The 20137-nt window shown below is 37.4% G+C and overlaps 2 protein-coding genes and 1 pseudogene across 2 annotated transcripts; all 3 read right to left on the reverse strand.

Moving 5' to 3' along the window:
• Positions 1-14997: 14997 nt before the first annotated feature.
• Positions 14998-15716, reverse strand: LOC149255084 (putative calcium-binding protein CML13). Its single transcript, XM_089454946.1, has 2 exons — positions 15675-15716; positions 14998-15438 (listed from the first exon to the last, which is right to left on the reverse strand). Exons 1-2 carry the CDS (start codon positions 15714-15716, stop codon positions 14998-15000), a joined length of 483 nt encoding a protein of 160 aa, XP_089311072.1.
• A 265-nt stretch (positions 15717-15981) lies between these two features.
• LOC149255085 (uncharacterized) lies at positions 15982-16661 on the reverse strand (annotated as a pseudogene).
• A 934-nt stretch (positions 16662-17595) lies between these two features.
• On the reverse strand, positions 17596-18281 carry LOC149255086 (protein WALLS ARE THIN 1-like). The gene is made up of 2 exons (XM_089457166.1): positions 17796-18281; positions 17596-17681 (listed from the first exon to the last, which is right to left on the reverse strand). Exons 1-2 carry the CDS (start codon positions 17996-17998, stop codon positions 17612-17614), a joined length of 273 nt encoding a protein of 90 aa, XP_089313292.1. The 5' UTR covers positions 17999-18281; the 3' UTR covers positions 17596-17611.
• Positions 18282-20137: the final 1856 nt, after the last annotated feature.

Genomic DNA, 20137 nt, shown 5'->3' on the forward strand with positions numbered 1-20137 from the left:
CGATAAGGAATTCACTGATTATTGCGCTATGGAGGGCGTCAGAAGATAGTGGACAACACCCTATAATCTGGAGTAGATTGGGGTGGCAGAAAGGAAAAACAAGACTATTGTAGAAGCAGCTAACGCTATGCTATATGATCAGGATATGCCAAAATTGCTGTGGGTAGAAGCATGCAACACAATTGTCTACGTTCAGAACAGGACTCCTCATTGGGCATTGGGCAAGATTACTCCAGAGAAAGTCTTCACTGGGAAGACACCTAAAGTCAGTGATTTCAGGATATTTGGGAGTTTGGCATATTGTCGCATACCCGAAGAAAAGAGGAAGAAGCTGGATCAAACTGCAAAAAAGGGGTATCTCGTAGGTTATAGTGAGAACGCTAAGGCATACAGGGTCTATTTTCCAGGGAGCAAGAAGGTAGTAGTACGACGAGATGTAAAGTTCATGGAGGACAGAGCTTTCAGAAGATCTCGCGAAATGCCTTCCAAGGAGTAGTGGAAAGAGTATCCGTTGGTCATGCCCTTCAACCAACGAAAGTGAAGAATCCTTCCTTAGACCAGGAAGATTCTCAAGATGAGGAAGAGGAGCAAACAGAGGCACCTGTTGGCAGAGGAAGAACCAGCAGGGAATTTTGTTAGATTCTGCGTGACGCAGAGAACTTCATCGGAGAGCCAAGGAACAGTGAAAAGGAGCGAAAACAACCAGACATGTATCAGGGGTTAGTAGCCCAGGATGGAGAGCCTGCCAGCTTCAAAGAGGCAGCTCAACATCGGGTCTAGCTAGATGCGATGGTGGAGGAGTATAACTCCATTATGGTAAACGATGTCTGGGAGGTGGTGTCAAGGCCTCAAGACAGATCTATGGTAGGTTCAAGATGGATATACAAGATCAAATATGATGCAGAGAGTGTATCGAAAAATACAAGGCCAAGTTTGTGGCTAAGGGGTATGCTTAAAAGGAAGGGATTCACTATGATGAAACTTTCACCCCGGTAGCCAGGTATACATCTATTAGCACTGTGATATCTCTTGCAACTCAGATGGCATGGGAGATCCATCATATGGATGTCAAGACGACATTTCTGAATGGGGTAATAGAAGAAGAAGTATACATTGAACAACCAGAGGGCTTTGAAACTCATGAGAAGAAGTATCATGTATGCACACTGAAGAAAGCCTTGTATGGGCTGAAGCAGGCACCAAGAGCTTGGTATGGTCGAATAGATGGCTACTTGCAGAAGATGGGGTTTGTCAAGAGTGATGTGGATTCGAATCTATACTATCTGTTCGTAGAGCGCGAGCCACTTATCTTAGTATTATATGTGGATGATCTCTTCTTGACAGGATCATCCAGACTCATTGAAGACTGCAAGAAGAATCTAGCCACAAAATTTGATATGAAGGATCTGGGACAAATGCACTATTTTCTAGGGTTGAAAGTTTGGCAGCAGAAAGGAAAAATCTTCCTTGGGCAAGGAAGGTATGCTACAGAAACTTTGAAAAGGTTCAGGATTGGAAACTGTAGACCTATGGCTACACCAATGATCACCAACTGGAAGAAGATTGATGCATTAGAAGACAATGATGTCGATCCCACCCTATACCGACAGCTCATAGGGTCCCTGATGTATCTAGTCAATACCAGGCCAGATATTTGCCTACGCTGTCAAAACCCTCAGTGAGTTCATGGTGGAACCAAAGAGGGCTCACTGGGCAGCAACCAAGCACGTTCTCATATATTTACAAGGAACAATTGATTATGGGCTCTTGTACAAGAAGGGGAAGGATATCAGGTTGAGTGGATTTACTGATGCAGATTGGGGAGGCAGTTCAGTGGATCGGAAAAGTACCTCTAGGTACTATTTCAACATTGGATCAAGAATAACCTCTTGGTGCAGTAGGAAATAGAAGTCTGTGGCTCTGAGCTCGTCTGAGGTAGAATATATGGCAGCAAGCACAACTTCGTGTGAGGCCATATGACTTTGAAAACTGCTGGTAAACCTATTCAAAAGAAATATGGAGGCGACCGGGGTCATGTGTGATAATCAGAGTTGCATCAAACTCTCTGAGAATTTAGTATTTCATGATAGGTCAAAGCATATTGATATATGGTGTCACTTTGTCAGAGATTGTGTCCAACGTGGAGTTGTACAGTTGAACTACACTCCTACAGGGGAACAAGTGGCAGATATCCTCACCAAGGTCCTTGGAAAGTCAAAATTTGACTACTTCAAGGAAAAGATGGGGATGGTAAAGAACCCCTTTTAGAAGTAGTGTGTTAGCAACACAGATGCAGAGGGAGTTGCAGTGCAGATGCAGTGTTGGGAGAAAGGACCAACATCAGCACAGATGCAGAGGAAGGTGCAGTGCAGATGCAATGCTGGGAGAAAGGACTAGCAACAACACAGATGCAGAGTGAGCTGTCGTACAAATGCAGCAGTCGCAGTGGCAGAACCATGGGTAGTAATACAGGATGCATCAGTGCAGAGGATGTTGGGCAGGGAGGCCTAGCATCAGCACAGGTACCGATGCTGGATGATCAGAGTAATAATTAGTAAAGAGTATTGCTAGAGCATAATGCTCGCAAAGAAGGAGTGTTGATTTGGGGTAGCATCGGATGTGCTCTAGCCATGAAATTTGGTGGAGAGGTTGGGGCACATGAAATCTCCAATACCCAGAAAGGGTTTGGCCAGATTCTAAATAGATCAAGAGATATTAAAATAATTAATATTTTTAATGGAGTCCCTAAGTTTAAACTTAGGGAAAATATAATATTAATGTGTATTAATATGAATCCGTGTTAGAATGGCCTAAAAGACATGGATCAAGCTAGATCTAATCTTAGCCGTTGATTAGGGACTTGATCTTGGCCGTTGAAATGTCAACAGAAAAAGTATAAGAGGAGGCTTGAGGGGAACTTGGAGAACACATTGAGGGAGACTAGTCAGTTCAATTTCTGGAGCAGGGTTTGTTGAGAAATTGAACCAGTGGTCTAGAGCGCAGTGAAGAGGCAACAAGTACGGAACAGAGAGACGGGAGAGCAGCACAAAAGAGGTAGACGCAGAACCAGAGGAAGCCACGCAGAGGCAGCAGAGACTGAGCAGAGCCAGAAGGGCCTGCATCATCCACATAGAGGTTGCAGGAGTGACGCATAATCCCAGAGAGGTTGCGCAAAGCCTCAATAGGTTGACGCAGAGGGTTTCAGGCTGATGCAGAGGGTTTCAGGCTGACGTAGAGAGTTTCAGGCTGTAACAGAGGTCAGTGGGGCCTACGTTGGGTTTAGGAAAGTGCTGGAAGTTTATCTATCTATGGGTAAGCTAGTTTGGCACCTTGTTGTACAAGAAAATTGCCGAATAATAAAATCCTCCCTTGTTGCACCGGTTTTCCCACATTGGGTTTTTCCGGGGACATTAGTCCAAAATACCTGTGTCAATGTGTGCATATTTTTGTTTCTGTATTACGATGTGATATTTGCAGCAGTATTTATTTTAATATTTGTTGAAGTAATTTCATGAATAACTTATGATGAAATAAGTAGGAAAAGTAAATCAGTCGCTGCAGTGATAGAATTTTCACAGGTCCAAACTTAGAAGCAATACTAACAACAAGTTTTTGACCCTAGGGGAAAAGGTTAGTGAGCACAACCGGTTGACTGGAGAAAACCTACTGTGCCAACAAGCACGAAGCATCTTGAATTTTATGGCATAGGTGAGTAAGATGATCACCCTTACAGAGCTTGCAAGGGAAATTAACCTTTTCCCTTTGCTCATTCTATCCCTAACCAATGCTAATGCTAGGCTTAGCTACATTCTCCTTCCCCTTCACGTTCCGTTTACTACCTCTACCTTTCTTCATCCCTTTGGATTGTTGGCCTCCTCTGGGAACAAAAGATTGGATTGCATTAACTAAAAAAGATCGCAAGGGTGAAGGGGTAAAGAGTCGAGCTTTCCTAGCAAATGGAAAATGTAATGACATTTGCTATAATTGGTTTGCGAGAAAAATAGCCTTGGTTGAATTAAGCGATCCCACCACACCATCGGCATGGGATCCTGGTTTTAGATTATCCGGGTCTATCTTTGGTCTCGACACATCGGGAAAGATATCATAAATGGCACAAGATTTGAGAATAAATCAAGTGCCAATGCTCGACCCTATAGATACTCTATTTTTCAATGTATACTTTTGAAAGGGACACATCTTTTGAAACTTGTGGTTGGTGTGACTTAAAGAACCGTTCAAGAAAAAATTTATTACGAATTTATGCTTTAATCATCCTCTTCTTTCTCCTCCATTCTTGAATATGGTTGGAGATATGAGTGGCTTTATCCTGTATGAAGTTAGCCGAGAGCTTAGTCCCAACATCATACCTGACAAGCAATTAGAAATGGTTCAGGAACACTGTCATCAGATTGTTAAACATAGAGAACAATCCCCCTTTTAATTCTATGTACCACTTTGTCACATTCCCAGTTAGGTTGCGTTAGAAAACGTTCAACCTGATTGAATAGTCAATTAAATAGTTCAAAGAACACCAAAGATGAAAAGTGGCGATATTATCAACAACGCCCTCGCCAGTCTTACCTTCGAATTTTGGAATATATGGCAGGATTTTAGTAGGGACAATGAGTCAATTTTGATTGTATTGGACTGACTCGTTTGCCAACTTGGAAAGATCTAGAAAATTCAATGTTGCTAGAAACATTAAATGCGTCTGAGCCACAAGGTTCCACCCCCCAAGAGGAGAGGCTCCTAGTTGATTGTAAAAAGGAAAAGAACAACCCATATTTACACTGGCACAAGGTTGTCAGGGGTTATTAATAGAAAATACCATATTAAAATTAAAACCTTGATCTCTTGAGCTAAATGATTGGAAACCTCTACTTATGTAATTCCCATGAGACGAAGAGGGGTTGCCTCCTGGCAATAGACCATTGGAAGAGGAAACACCTTGGTAAGGGTTCTAAACATTTTGAAAAGGCATAAAACTTGTCATCATCCCAATAAGAGGGAATAGACTACTCCCTGGATGACCAAACATTGAAAAAGGGATACCACCCATCAACCCACTTGAAGATGGAAAAGTTCCTCCACTCTGACCTGAGAATCCTTTGAAAGGATTAATACTAGAAGAAAATTAAGGGAATGGAAAAGTCCCACTCCCAACTGTGGGGTTTGAAGGAGGGACATGTCTACATTTGAAAGTATAACTCTGTAAAGGGGTCGAAAAACAAACCACGCTGGGCATAGATGAGGGGATAATAGACAAGGAAACGAATGAGATTGTAGGAATCCTAATCAAAGGCACCCCAAAAGGGAAAGCACCAATGTAAGAACGTTGGGTGCCTCCACTCGAGCCAGGAGCAGAGGTAGAGCAAACAACCACTGAAATTGGCGTAGAGGTAGAGATAGTGGAGAGAGGAGGGACAAGTCCACCACTAATAGTGGAAGACAAGATGTAGACACCCCTAGATTTAGTAGTTCTACTAGTGCCACTCATATTGGCCATTATGAAAGAAGGAAAGGTCAGAGGATAACTATGAGCCGGAACACCTACAAAATATACTACTAAATGATGGTCCCCTAGGAGTAGAGTATAAATTTGACTGGATCTCTCGCTTGTAAAGTACATTTTTTATGAAAAGGTTTTTTTTTTTTTTTTTTTGGGGGGGGGGGGGGGTGTTTAAATTACCCTTTGTGTGACGTTCGATATTTATTTTTTCCCATCATTTCAATAAGATATATTAGACGCATTCTTATTTTTCTTTTGTCATTTTTGTTTGGAAGCGTTATCAAACAGGTCCTATTACAACCCTTGAAACGAACATCAATGTTTTTCAGTGGAGCTGGAATATAACAAGAAATTTGTCGATTGCATGGCAGATGCATTAATTTCAAGTTATTAAGAACTTAATGGAATAGTTGTGGATTGCATAGCGGATCCATTAATTCGAACACCAAAATCATCAAACCTTACTATATGCAGTTCAATTAATCAATGTCAGTTAGTGGAGATCCATTAGCCACAACGACTAAAAAATTCTTTCATGAGATTGCACGTTATTTATGACTATCCCATGATAACACATCCTTAAAGTTATACCATGATAAAGACTCCTTCCATTGCATTTTTGGTTTATAATTAGTATTTTATAATTGAAAAATTCTGACCAATACACTTTGTGCATTGCAATTTTATAAGTGGACCTCCACTTCAGAAAATTTAAGATAGATGTAATTAATTAAGTGATGTTAATTGTTATTATGAATTGTACTTTAAAATGATATAATATTTACTATTTTAATTTAATTCAATCTTTGATATATTTAAAGATTATAGTGGTGAAAATAACGCGTGAAAAAGAATAATCAACCAACCAATAGACCTTTGAGTAAAAAGGAAGACTCAACGTTACCAATCTACAAACCTCGCACGCGTAAGTGCACGCGCACACACACACACGAGTTATGGCATAAGTAATTAAAACCGATTAAAACAAGAGCTATGTGAGGCAAAGTCCATTTTTGTGGCTAGGTATCCATTATTCCTGAGTGTTTATGACATCAAGAAATTTGTAAAATGAATGAGAAGGAATATATTTGCTTAAATTACTTACAAACTAGGAAGCTCTTAAATGTGCATGTGAAGATCTTTTAAACCAAAGATCCTCCTCTCCTCTGGCTACAACTTCCCCATTGAATAACTTTGTAATTCTATAGTCACAAACAACCTTCAAATAATAAATATAATTTATTAATAACAATTTGAAAAAAATTAATGAATCATTGGAAAAATAAAATTGTATTAAAGAAAATCTAAATCAGTTGAAAATATTAAAACTTATACATTAACATCAAGTTGGTGTGTTGTAATTGACTAAATTGATATATAGAAATGGATTATGTTTCAACAGAATCGTCATATGGGATTTATAGTTTTCCATCAAGTTTGAATGCATAATTAGCTATGAAAAAATCAAATTTTCCAATTATAGCCGCTAACACACAAGGTTATATTGTTTTTGTTTTGGTCAAAGCTTTTTGACCTTTTGTTTTGCAAAAATTTTTCTAAAGTTCTATAAAGTTCATAAAAAAATATTACATTAAATGAATTTAAAAAAATTAAAATCATATTTTTGTTTTTTGTTTTGTTTTTTTTTTGAAATTCAAAAATTATATTTTTTGAATGGTTACAATTATTGATTAAATTATTTTTATGGGGTTTATTTCTGAATTGTATTTACAAAATATAAATTTGAAAAAATATATAAAATTGACTCTTCTACTATAATGATAACAATTTGTACCAACTCTTTTATTGTAATGTATAATCAAACCTTACAAATCTTGGTTAATGATTATAAATGTAAGAATAAATTATATAAATGTACTTAATTATATTATTAAATGAGTGTATATATATATATATATATATATATGCTCAACTATATATATATTTTTGTTGGTCTAACTCACGGGGATTTGAACTTTGAATCATGCGGTTCGGTTGGATCTACCGGTTCTCGTCTGCGGCTCTCGTCTGCGGTTTGGTTGGATCTACAGTACTCCGTCTGTAGATCTATAGATCTGCGGTATAGATCTGCGGTGATCATTCTATTGATCAGATCTATTCTTTACATTCTCTGCGGTTCTACGGTGAATTCTCTGCGGTTCTACGGTGATCATTCTCTTCTGCGGTTCTACGGTTCTCGTCTGCGGTTCAGTTGGATCTACATTACTCCGTCTACAGCTTGCGGTGATCATTCTCTGCGGTTCTAAGGTGATCATTCTCTTCTGCGGTTCTACGGTTCTCGTCTGCGGTTCGGTTGGATCTACATAGTCCATGCATATATGTGTATATGGAGTTAGCTTTCGGTATAGATCTGCGTTCTCTTGATCAGATCTATTATGGAGTTAGCTTTCGGTATAGATCTGCGGCATTGAATTGAATCTGCAGTATAGATCTGGTGCAGATCGGCGGTATAGATCTGGGGCCTGCTCGCATTTACAGTTTATTTCACGGCTAGGTTTTAGATCTGAGGCTAGATCTAGGCAGCTAATTTCTGCGGTCAGATCTAGATCTAATCTTATCTTCTGTCTTATTTGTCTGCGGCTGGGTTCTACGAGCAAGTAAAATATGGCTCCGAGCTTCGCAAAAATAACTGGTGGCTCATCCGCCTCTGGAGGGCAATCTCCTGCCCATATCGTGAGTGAAGCCCCAGCTCCCACTATCCAAGTGGTCCAGGACTCACTCGATGAAGCTTTGAAGTTCTCCGAAAGTGCCCTAATTTGCCGGTTCAATGGTTTTTGGCCGCGGCTGATAGCACTCCACAATTGGATCTCGGAGGTATGGAAGCCTATCATTTCTGATGAAATTAATATCTACCCCTGTGCTAGAGGTTTCTTTATAGTAGATTTCGAAAATCCTGAAAGCAGACAATGTATTCTAGATTCCGGCCCTTGGTTTTGGGAAAAATCAGGCCTATTCATGAAGCCATGGAACCCATCATTCGATCCCTCTACAGCAGTGATAACCTCAGCACCAGTTTGGGTGAGATTGCCAAGCCTACCCTTGCATCTCTGGAATCTCTCCTCGCTAAAAGTCATCGGAAATGCAATTGGGAAATTTTACTGCAGGTGCCCAGAAACAGAGGAATATGCCAGAACCACCTATGCACGCATCTGTGTGGAAATGGATTTCAGCGCCGGATTCCCAGCTGAAATAAACCTAACAAGTAAAGACTATGTGTGGAACCAGAAGCTTGATTATGAAAGTGTCCTCTTCAGATGTCGATCGTGCTTTGAGACGGGGCATCTAGCCAAAAATTGCCCAAAAGCCTCTGAGAAAAATTTTGCTAGAAAAAACCACCACAGATCTACATGGTGGGAAGGAGCACAAAAAGAACACTACACTGTCATCAAAGAAGAAGAATATTCTAGAGAAAATGAGTCACAAGAAATCAAGGAAGAAGGAAACAACTCTCAAAGCAAGCAAGGAGAAAGCCCGCCCCAACAAATCAACAGTTATGAGGATTTGAATACCGCGGAAAATAAATCTTCATTTAACAGCAAAGCAGATCTCCTAAACCAAGCTTCTTCTCCGACTATAGATCGCGAAGCTAAGACACCAATGTCCCAAGAACCAGAAGAGATGAAGGAGATGCAAGACAAAGGAAGTTGGAAGACCGTAGAGAAAAGAAAGAAAGCTACAACACCAATCTCGCCAAGAAAGACGAGGAGCCAGACAAGTAAAAATTAAGAAAATTGTAGGTCCGATAGACCAATTTGGTCTCAGTGGACGTTAACCATCATCATCATATTACTTCATAATAAAGCAATTGCTAATTGAGCTACACCCCATGGACTAGATTAATTATATTATTAAAAAGAAAAACACATATATTTTGATGATGGTAATTGCTTATGTAATTTAGTTTTACTATTTAATGATCAAATTTTATATATTAATAGTATGAATTTAATTTTATATTTTAGTTATTTATTTAATTTAAAGTAATTAATTTCAATATATAATTAGGTAAATTTATATTTAGATTTAACTATTTGATAATTTAAAAAAATATAAATTTTGGTTATAAGAGTGAAATATTTTGAAAATAAACTTGCTTATATTTTTTGGATTTATCTATATAAATTTTGAAACGGGAACTGACACTGTTACCTGTTTCGTAGAGATAGCAAAAAAGTGACTTGATTTTGAAAAGGGGTGATGCAGAACGAACATGTTTTTTTTAGAGCATAGTTTTTGGAAGGAATGTCATGGGAAGGATATTTTATATACATTACGTTTTAGAATGGTAGTGCTTTTCATGCTGATTTTAAAAAGTGAGTATTCTGCATCACCCCCTTTTTTAAAAGACCTGTTTTTTGGTTTTAAATTTTCTAATGTATAAAATGTAAATAATTATTTTGTAAATTTGATCATTTTTGAAGTGGTCGTTTTCTTCACATTTTCTTGTTTTTTATTTTAATTTTAACTTTCTTTAGTGAGGTTTTTATTGTTTTGCATTTTTAAATTAGGAGGTTGATATTTAGAATTTTCGATATTCTACATATTTATACATCCTTAATTAATTTTTCAATCCACATGAAATAATTATTTCTGAAAAACAATATTTTTTAACAATGGACATAAAAATAACCATTTTTAACATAAATATAACTAAAAAACTGCACGTTTTGATAATTTTTTGTTAGAATTGACATGTCAAAATCACAATTTTTATACGAAAATTTTAACTAAAAATGATTAAATAATAATTTTATTTATTTATTTTTTTATGAATTTCATGTCAAAAAAATAATAATAATAATTTTTTTTTCAAAAAATAATGATTAACTTAAAAATTAATGCGAAAATCACATCTTAGAAATATTGAACGCATAACAACCTTAATTGAGTGTTTATTCTTCTCATAAAATGTCAAAGTCAAAACATTGCAAAGCTTTATTTCCAAGCATAACTTAAATTTAATCAACAATGTCACGTAATCCAAACTCTTCGTCCTCTAGGGTTTCATCATTGTCTTCTTCCACAATATTTTCTGCTTCCTTTTGCTCATTTTCCTCTTCTAATGGATCTTTGATGTCTGCGAATCTCCCAATGTATGTCTTTCCAAACATTCCATGTAATGGTGGGTGGGGTTCCTTTGCCTTTTTTGCCACACGTGATTCACTAAAGTCCCCTTTCTTCAACCCAATTTCTTGCATTGCATCTGGAAGAAATTGAAAAGCATTAATTCTTTGCTGAATGAAAGGCTGAAATGTTTAGAAATTTTCTTGAATAACTATTTCAAATACCATTTATGAAAAGATGGTAATGCAAGCACATAGAACCAATAAATAAGATTTCAAAGATGCAAGAGAATGTTATTGCCTAGTGGACAAATCTCTAGTCTCTCTACAAACAAGCTACACCAAAACCATAAAAAAAAACTAAGTCATTAAACCTTCCTAATTTTAGTTTATTAGGCATAGGTCACTATGTGTTAATATCATAGTCTAAAAATAAAATAAATAACTTACACCTCAAACTTACATTGAAAAGAAACATTAATACAAATGATCCAATTTCAATTGAGAACAATAGTTTATTATGAGGAAAACAAAAAGAAAAAACCCTTCTAATTCTAATTGAAACAAAGAGAAAATTTCAATATAAAAAACTCAACACCCATATCTAGATACATTATCACCGCATCTCTTTGACTACAAATCAAGCACTGGAGAAAATTTTTAATATAAAAACCTGAGCATCCATATATAGATACATCAACACCCCATCTTTTTGAGTAAAAATCAAGCACTCCTCTTTGTACATTAAAAAGGAGGGATGAATCAATCTATCTTGGTTTATGAGGAGCAATGAAAGATTTTTTTTTTATAATCTTCTAGTTTAGATCAACTAAATAAAAAGGTGTAATAACTAATCATTTAGTTTGGGTTGTTGTTTCTAAAAGGGTATGGCCCAAAGCTTAATTATGTCCAATGTCACTTCATAATCTAATGATATGTAAGAAAGATCTCTTCCACTTGAATTAATAAGACACTAGAAACCTCACATACTCAAAACAAACCTATTGAAAACCAATTTGATTCAATAGACCTAATCAAAACAAACATACAAGAGAATGTAAAAATGAACATTTGAGTATACTCAAATCTTGAAATTTGTGATCCCAATTCATAATTCTTTATTTATTTCTATCTCATCATACGTTAATTATTTTAGCAAAAGAAAAGGACACCTACATTTCTATCTTATTTGGAGTTCATTATTTTGGAAAAGAGAAAGAAACCTATGTGTTCATCTAGAACATGGATAAGAGGTAAACCGTGTTAGATTGTCTCTTTTTATTTCACAATACACACCAATAACCACTATTTTTAGCTTTCCAAGATTATTTAGCATCAAAAAATATCTGACAATGGAAGATTGGCAAATATTGTGTCATACACAATGATTGGAAAATATTGTGTCATACCCAATGAAAAACAGGATGGGAAGAAAACAAATAGATGTGGCAGATCCATGGGTGAAAAAGAAAAGTCATAAATACTAAACATATTGCAGATTTTTATAACTGCTTGCAAACCTGGTATAGATGCCTAATCTATGTATCATGAATAAGAGATTTGGATAGGTTATAATTCTGAGCTTAATAGAATTGTCAAAACTTGTGACTTTACAAACTCCTTTTTGTTTGGGCACAAGAAGGTCCTATAAAACCACAAGCACTTCTACCTTATTATTCATGATGATGCCAAAATCAATAAACATATTATAAACATTTTCTTCCTTATGTCACCTCCTCAACGCCCATGTCACTTTTATAAAATAAAATGTATTTATCATTCTACTCAACATTCATTTTTATCAAAATTCAATATTTTCACAAACATGAAATCACTTTAAAACATTTTATACCAATTTTCAAAATTAATAAAACAAACTCAACTAATTTAATAATGATGAATTGTAATCTATAAAAAAAACTCACTAAATATCATCCACTACCAATGTTAATCAAGTGAAGAAAAAAAACACTATAATTCATCCAAACACAATTAATTTTATATTTATTAAAAAAATCAAAATTATATATGCTCAAGTCTACATGTGAAATTCATTTATATGATTAATACTTGCTTACACACTTGTTTCCCTTGTAATCAATTCATCTCAACAGAATTATTAGCGAAAACAAATCTTATCTATGCAAAGAGATAAAATATAAGTTTCTTCGAAAAACTTTTTTATTTCCACCAAGTGATTTGTCTATTTATCAATTTAATAATGATGTGTGGAATTAAACCATATCAATTTATTTATTTTTTCTCTGTAAATACTAATTCTATTAAAAAAGTGAAAAAATATGTACAATGAGGTCAAGACCTCAGAGGAGGCCGAGGCCATTCCTCAACAAAAAATTCAGGGACATTACAGTTTAAACTGTCAACCAGATTTACAATACAGACCTCAGAGATTTGATCTTGGTCCCTGACATACTGACAAAATTTACCAGGACTACAACTATCAGAACCTTCAGTGACCTCAAAAACACTGTAGCGACTAGCATAGCTATTTTTAAAACAAAAATTGAAACCTGTGTTGGCTGTAGTTACTGCTTGAAACATGAGAATGAAACAGACAAGGACATTTAACTGCAAAATCAAAGACACAGGACTAAAAGTGCATAGCATGTGAACCAGAAGGCGACCCGTCAGAAAGGAGCAGGGATTAATGCGCATGACTTGGAGAAGCTGGTGTATCCTCCTTTGCCTGGCTTGGTGAAGCTACCCAGGTCACGAGCCCATCTTCGTCCAGAACCGGCGCTCCATCAGGATCAGTAACCAGATGTAGAAGACCAGCTACTCTTTGAGATGCCCTGCATACAATAACATCTTCCTGAGCTGGGTCAGGCTGCTGAGGTGCTTCCGAAACAGGGGCATCCTCGTGCATATGGTCCGCATGAAACACCAACCCAGTCATATCCCCAAGTAGAACACTATCATCCTGAGAATGTGAGGAAGCTGGTGGAGTCGAACTGAGCTGGTTGCTCTCCTCCTCTGAGACAAATACAGTAAAATTCACCATCACCACAGGCCTGTTGAGCCGACTGTGGAATATGAACCTGGAGGTTTGGTAAGAGTTATTCGGGATAAGCCTATCTTGGTCTGAAGGCGGAGATGAGGGAGGAACTAAGGCAATGGGGGCAACATGCTGAGGAGCAGGATGAGAAGGGCGACCCCTGTTCCCTGACCGACCTCCACGACGCGGGATACCTCGGCTGCGAGGCATTGTATCAGAAGCAAAACACCTGAGAGAGCGATTGAGACAGAGTAAACCCGAAATGGTGGGAGTGCTGATAAAATCCTGACGATTCCAGAGCCAAGCGATTAAGCCGACCCGAAAGACCAGATAGGGGAGCGGGAGCGGCTTAGCTTCATAAAGAACAGAGTCATTATCTACAACAGAGGTGTTGATCAGATCCATGTTAATAAGCCGAATTGTGTGCAGAGCAGCCATGCGTGCATTGATATCAAACTCACTTCGAGACTTTTCAGTATTTAATTCACCTGCCATGAACCTGAAGCGCCCTCCTACCTCGCGTACCTTGTAGACCTTCCGCCTGCCATCCGTCAGGCCAGGTGTCTGCTTGACATAATCGCTCATTGATTGCAGTTGTGATCACCCGCATCCAGGTAAACCATATCAATTTATTAGAAATTATTGAAATTTTTATTTATTAACACCAATCTAGTCAAAACGATCCCAAATCTCCCAAAATGATTGTTTTAACCTCATGCATTCAAAAAAAATGAGCCTAACAGACCCTAAACAAAATGAATTAAGTGAGTTGTTGACTCGGCCTAACAAACCCTCACTAACATACCCTGATCACATGCCAACTTCAAGTCATTAACTAAAATAGTCGAAAGACCCTCACCCTATATCTCAAGTCTTGAAGCACTTGGTTGCCTTCATTTACCAAACATTGCTTGCGTACGTTTGGACTTGATTTGGTTTATAACAATTTTCTTAGCCAAAGAGAGCATGGGAATCCATTTGTGATTATTTACAGATTTGCAAATGGAAAATGCAAACTATTTTATGCAATCAATGAAGAATTGCAAATTGCAAATTACAGATTTGAAAATGAAAAATATAAACTATTTTATCTCATCAGAACAGAATTGCTCAAATTAAAGTCATCTATTATGATCAATTTATCAAAAAGTTGTGTCATCCATTATGTTTAATCTATCAAGAAGTTTCAAAATTTTAAACTCAAGTCATACATCATGTTCAATCTATCAAAAGTTGTTTACTTCAAAATTTATAATTTATGTATCAATTTTCCCTATGTTTATTTTTTATATAACATAACATATAAGAATATTTTACAAAGCTCCCAAAATCCAGGTCTGACTACTTTGATTATTAATCAAATGTAAAACCAAAATATATTGTTTTGTTTAAAACTCGATCTCATAGCAGATGTTTCCGTCAGAATCGACCTTAATTTCTCGAATACACTCATCGAATTCTGACGGCTCCAACTTCTCCCCGACGCTGGTAAGAATATGATGGAGTTCCCTGGCAGAAATCTTGCCGGTGCCCTCTTTATCGAGGGCTTTAAAGGCATCCCTGAGTTGAACATGGAAGCTCCCTCCCTTCAAGTTCCGTTTCATCACGTCCACGAAGTGAGGGAAGTCGATGGTGCCGCTGATCTCTTCGCGTTTAATGATCTCTTTAAGCTCCGCCTGAGTGGGATTCTCCCCCAGGGATCGCATCACGGTTCCCAGTTCGGCCGCCGTAATGTACCCGTCACGGTCGGTGTCGAATAGGCTGAACACCTCCCGCATTGGAGCGATCTGCTCTTCACTCCAGATCAAAACTGAAATTTTACTGAAAAACTATTTTGTTTGTTCCTGCCAAAATTAATTAACATCAAAATTCCCTCTGAAATCTGCTTAATATCGTATTGGATGCCCAGTAAGCATTGTTTGGGGCGATTCGTAGCAGATGGGGTGATTCTGAGAATCGTCGGGTGGTGGGGCGATTCTGAGAATCGCCCCGCCACCACTGCGCCACCAGTGGTGGCGGGGCGATTCTGAGAATCGCCCCACCACCCGGCGATTCTCAGAATCACCCCATCTGCTACGAATCGCCCCAAACAATGCTTACTGGGCATCCAATACGATATTAAGTGGAAAAATCCTAGCCCTGCGAAAGATCTGCATCACTGCTATTTATATTTTGACTAAATAATATATTATTAACACGGATTCAAAGTACTGCTAGTCAACACTCATAATGTTCTCCACGTACCGAAAAATCAAAATAACCCCTATATAGTAAACGCAAATCAGATTTTCTTAATACCAGTAGTTAATAATCTCCATGCAACATATAAAATTGAAAGAGAAACACAACATTTGCATATAATTACCCAGAAGTGAGAATAGAAAGTCTGGAGGACCAGATATATTCAGGGAGCAATTTAGCGTTTTCAGACTTTTTCATGGTTGCAACAACATAAAAACCTAAACCAGTAGAACTTCAATCAAGCAGCCTTTATTTATAATACTGATCAGCAATCCCACGTCGCAGTGGCCTTCTTCTCAGTCTTTGTTGTTGAAGTACTCGGCAGGGAAACACTCCCCAAGATTGGCATAGCTCTTGAAATAAATCTTAGGAGGAGTAGCTTCCTCGTCCACAACGATCTCACGAACCGGGACATAGAAAGGCATGTGTCGTTTCTTGGCCTTCACTCCCTTGACGTTCTTCATCTTGTTCTTCTCCAACTGGCAAGAAATCTCAGTACCATACTGCACAAAGTTGTCTGTGCTTGAAGTGGTGTTTCACACCACTCTTCTGCTTCAGCCAGATGTCCCCGGTGGCTTCAACCCCGCCCCCGTCCTCCAGAGGCATGAGGAGACCCTTGGGAATTCCATAGGTTTCAAGAAGCTCCAGGGCTTTGTCCAGGGTTTCCTCTCCCTTGAAGATTATCGCGTCTTCACGCTTGCTCATTACTGCTCTCACAGACATCGTGACTGCCGAAGAAACCCTAAATATCAAAACCTTAACTATGAAACCCTAATGTATTGAAACCAAGAAAAAGGCTTACAGGACAGAATGTATTCAACACTGCTATTTATATAGCAATAACAGTAATTGGGATGCAGAATGTGGACTTCAGATACTCAACTTACCTCCCAAGAGAGAGCAGAAGGAACTGTCCAAACAGAGATGAAATCACAGTTGCTGGCCACTTCGTCCTGCATTCCTCAGATGAAACCATGGATTTGAAATGTTCAGAAATTAAAATACTCAGCATTGCAAAGTAATAAAGAAAATCCAATGAAATGAAACAATGCCCACATACATACTTTTCAAGAAAGAGGGAAAATGGTGTAAGCACTAGTACCCCCACCGCGTTGGAGTAAACAATGAAAGCCAGAGGGTTCAGCCCCTTTGATAATTCCTTCCCAATAAGAACACCGTTCACTGCATAACTAATCTACATACCCAGCAAGGAGGCATAGATGCCCAACACTTCCAGACTGCAGAAAGGGCATTTGTCACTGTACATTTTGGATTGGCTCTTCTTCAATTAAAATCCCCGCTCCTAAATTTTCACATTACAGATCACAAGCAAAGCTGCTTCTTTTTAGAAAAAAAGGTTAAAATCTAACTCCGTGCAAGTCTAGATCCCAGAATGAAGGATTTTAAGGGCTGATATTCCTACTAGCTGCAGCAGAGCAATACTGATAGTTTTGGACTGCTAAAACAGTCAACTCCTACACAACGTTGTGAAGATATCATGCATCGACAGAGCTTTTGCATTGAAAATAGCAGATGGGGCAATTCGTAGCAGATGGGGCGATTCTGAGATCGCCGAGTGGTGGGGTGATTCTCAAAATCGCCCCATCTGCTACGAATCGCCCCAAACAATGCTTACTGGGCATCCAATACGGTATTAAGTGGAAAAATCCTAGCCCTGCGAAAGATCTGCGGTGATGGCACTGCTATTTATATAGCAATAACAGTAACTGGGATGCAGAATGTGGACTTCAGATACTCAACTTACCTCCCAAGAGAGAGCAGAAAGAACTGTCCAAACAGAGGTAAACTCACAGTTGCTGGCCGCTTCGTCCTGCATTCCTCAGATGAAACCATGGATTTGAAATGTTCAGAAATTAAAGCAATACTCAGCACTGCAAAGTAATAAAGAAAATCCAACGAAATGAAACAATGCCCACATACATACTTTTCAAGAAAGAGGGCAAATGGTGTAAGCACTAGTACCCCCACCGCGTTGGAGTAAACAATGAAAGCCAGAGGGTTCAGCCCCTTTGATAATTCCTTCCCAATAAGAACACCGTTCACTGCATAACTAATCTGCATACCCAGCAAGGAGGCATAGATGCCCAACACTTCCAGACTGCAGAAAGGGCGTTTGTCACTGTACATTTTGGATTGGCTCTTCTTCAATTAAAACCCCCCTCCTAAATTTTCACATTACAGATCACAAGCAAAGCTGCTTCTTTTTAGAAAAAAAGGTTAAAATCTAACTCCGTGCAAGTCTAGATCCCGGAATGAAGGATTTTAAGGGCTGATATTCCTACTAGCTGCAGCAGAGCAATACTGATAGTTTTGGACTGCTAAAACAGTCAACTCCTACACAACGTTGTGAAGATATCATGCATCGACAGAGCTTTTGCATTGAAAATAATTGTGAGAAAAATCCAAAACCGATAAAGTTATTATCATGAGGGCAGGCTGGAATTTCAAAACCCAAAAGCTTTTCAAATAGTTTTACTGAATTTGCTAGGTTATTTTAGTTATATAAAAATGATTTTTTACACGGTCAAATCAAATCAGCGGTGTGGACAGTTATCATATTCATTAATATAATTAACTCATTATTATTATATTCGATGAAAATCATGTTACCTACTATTATTTATCACAATGAAAATCATGTTATCTACAATTATTTATCAATGGTGGTAACCTACAGGTTTTTACTTTTATGGCATGTTTCTGATTTTCAAACTAAAATATTAAACTCCTGACAAAGTCAAAACAATTTTAAAAAACATCCTCCAACTAAATTATCACAAAAATTATTTACCATCTTCCAAATTTTAAATATTTATATTTAATAGATAAATTATCCCATAAATAATAATTTACCAATCACCTATAACCTTAGTCTCTATCAAATAAATAATATAAAACCTATCACTTCTGAATTGACATGAGGTTCGCTTTCAATCTTCTGATATTTTCAGAGGAAAAGATATTTCCCATAATCCGGTGGGTACTTAGTAGCAAGTGCCTTCACTTTATGAATCCCATATTTTTCATACTCTACATGCTGCCTTGTCCCTAACTTATCTTAGATTTGGTACTGTTGTGCGGAAAAATCCTAGCACTGCGAAAGATCTGTGGGAAAGGGTGACTGAGGTGGATATTTTGTAGTGTGTGCCTTTAAAATTGAGGCAGAAATGGTATCATATCTATAATATTGGGGAAATGCCATGGAATTTTTAAGCATAAAGTTGAGGCAGAAATGGTATCACAGTAATAATATTCGGGAAATGACATGGCAGTATCTGGCCGACCATTTGATTGTTTGTGGATATAATTGTTTGTATGTTGTTTTCATATTAATACTGACAATGACGTTCAATGAGAAAAGAGATGAGGTGTGATACATCTTACGGTGTGTCCGTTCAGCAAGATAAGACTCCCGCAGATATTCTTCTCATAATTCACCACTTGTTGTAGGTACTTCCGCCAAGTTTTTCTTTACGGAAACTGCGAATGAATATTAAGCGGAAGTCAATTTAAAAAACTAAGTAATATATCTTTTACATTGAATTAATGGATAATCCTGTCGTCAATTTAAAAAACTAAGTAATATATCTTTTACTGACCGATTTTCCTCACTCTGATAAATATTTGATTTAGGATCAAACATAATATGATATAATTATATAACTGAATAATAAGAAAATAATCAAATTAATGACTAAATGATAGATATAAGATCAAATTAATGACTAAATGTCGGATATAAGATAGTTGGTAATAGGGTGTGTTGTGAAGTCATTAGGGTTATTATTGACTCCTTAAATATGAATCAAGGATTTCTAAAAGTATTCTTCCAATATTAATGAGTTTCTATGTCTACAATGTAATCACCACAATGAAATAATAAGCATTTACTACCAACTAGATGTTCATAGCCCCATAAAAGGTTTTTATATCCCTCGTTACTTCCCCCATTGGGGTGCTTTTCATTTATTTTATTTCTCCCTTTTCTTTTATTTAGATATGAGGATGGGTAACATCTAATTGATAATAGCGGGGAAGCAACGCACTGAATAACCATATTAATAGGGGTGTCTCCTTATATTGGGTGCAAATTCTTGACCTAATTAACAATTTTGAATTGTTGCCAAGGGAGATGTTTTTATGTTTTTGTTAAGATATTTGCAGTGAATTTGATAAATGTAATCGTTTCTCAGTGGTAATTGATGTTAATGGAGGTCCAAACTTAGTTTGCTCATTTTGGTTGTGTTTCCCATTGTGGTATTAGCG

This window comes from Pinus tabuliformis, chromosome 7, assembly GCF_031772625.1.
Source record: "Pinus tabuliformis cultivar Carrire ecotype Pingquan chromosome 7, CPIR1, whole genome shotgun sequence".
NCBI lineage: Eukaryota > Viridiplantae > Streptophyta > Pinopsida > Pinales > Pinaceae > Pinus > Pinus tabuliformis.

Coding starts and splice junctions, on each gene's coding strand:
- LOC149255084 (XM_089454946.1), bottom strand. CDS start 15,716: ATGCCCAGTAAGCATTGTTTGGGGCGATTCGTAGCAGATGGG. Junction 15,439..15,674: donor GGCGATTCGTAGCAGATGGG/GTGATTCTGAGA, acceptor CAAACAAAATAG/TTTTTCAGTAAAATTTCAGT.
- LOC149255086 (XM_089457166.1), bottom strand. CDS start 17,998: ATGTACAGTGACAAACGCCCTTTCTGCAGTCTGGAAGTGTTGGGCATC. Junction 17,682..17,795: donor TTTGCCCTCTTTCTTGAAAA/GTATGTATGTGG, acceptor TGAGGAATGCAG/GACGAAGCGGCCAGCAACTG.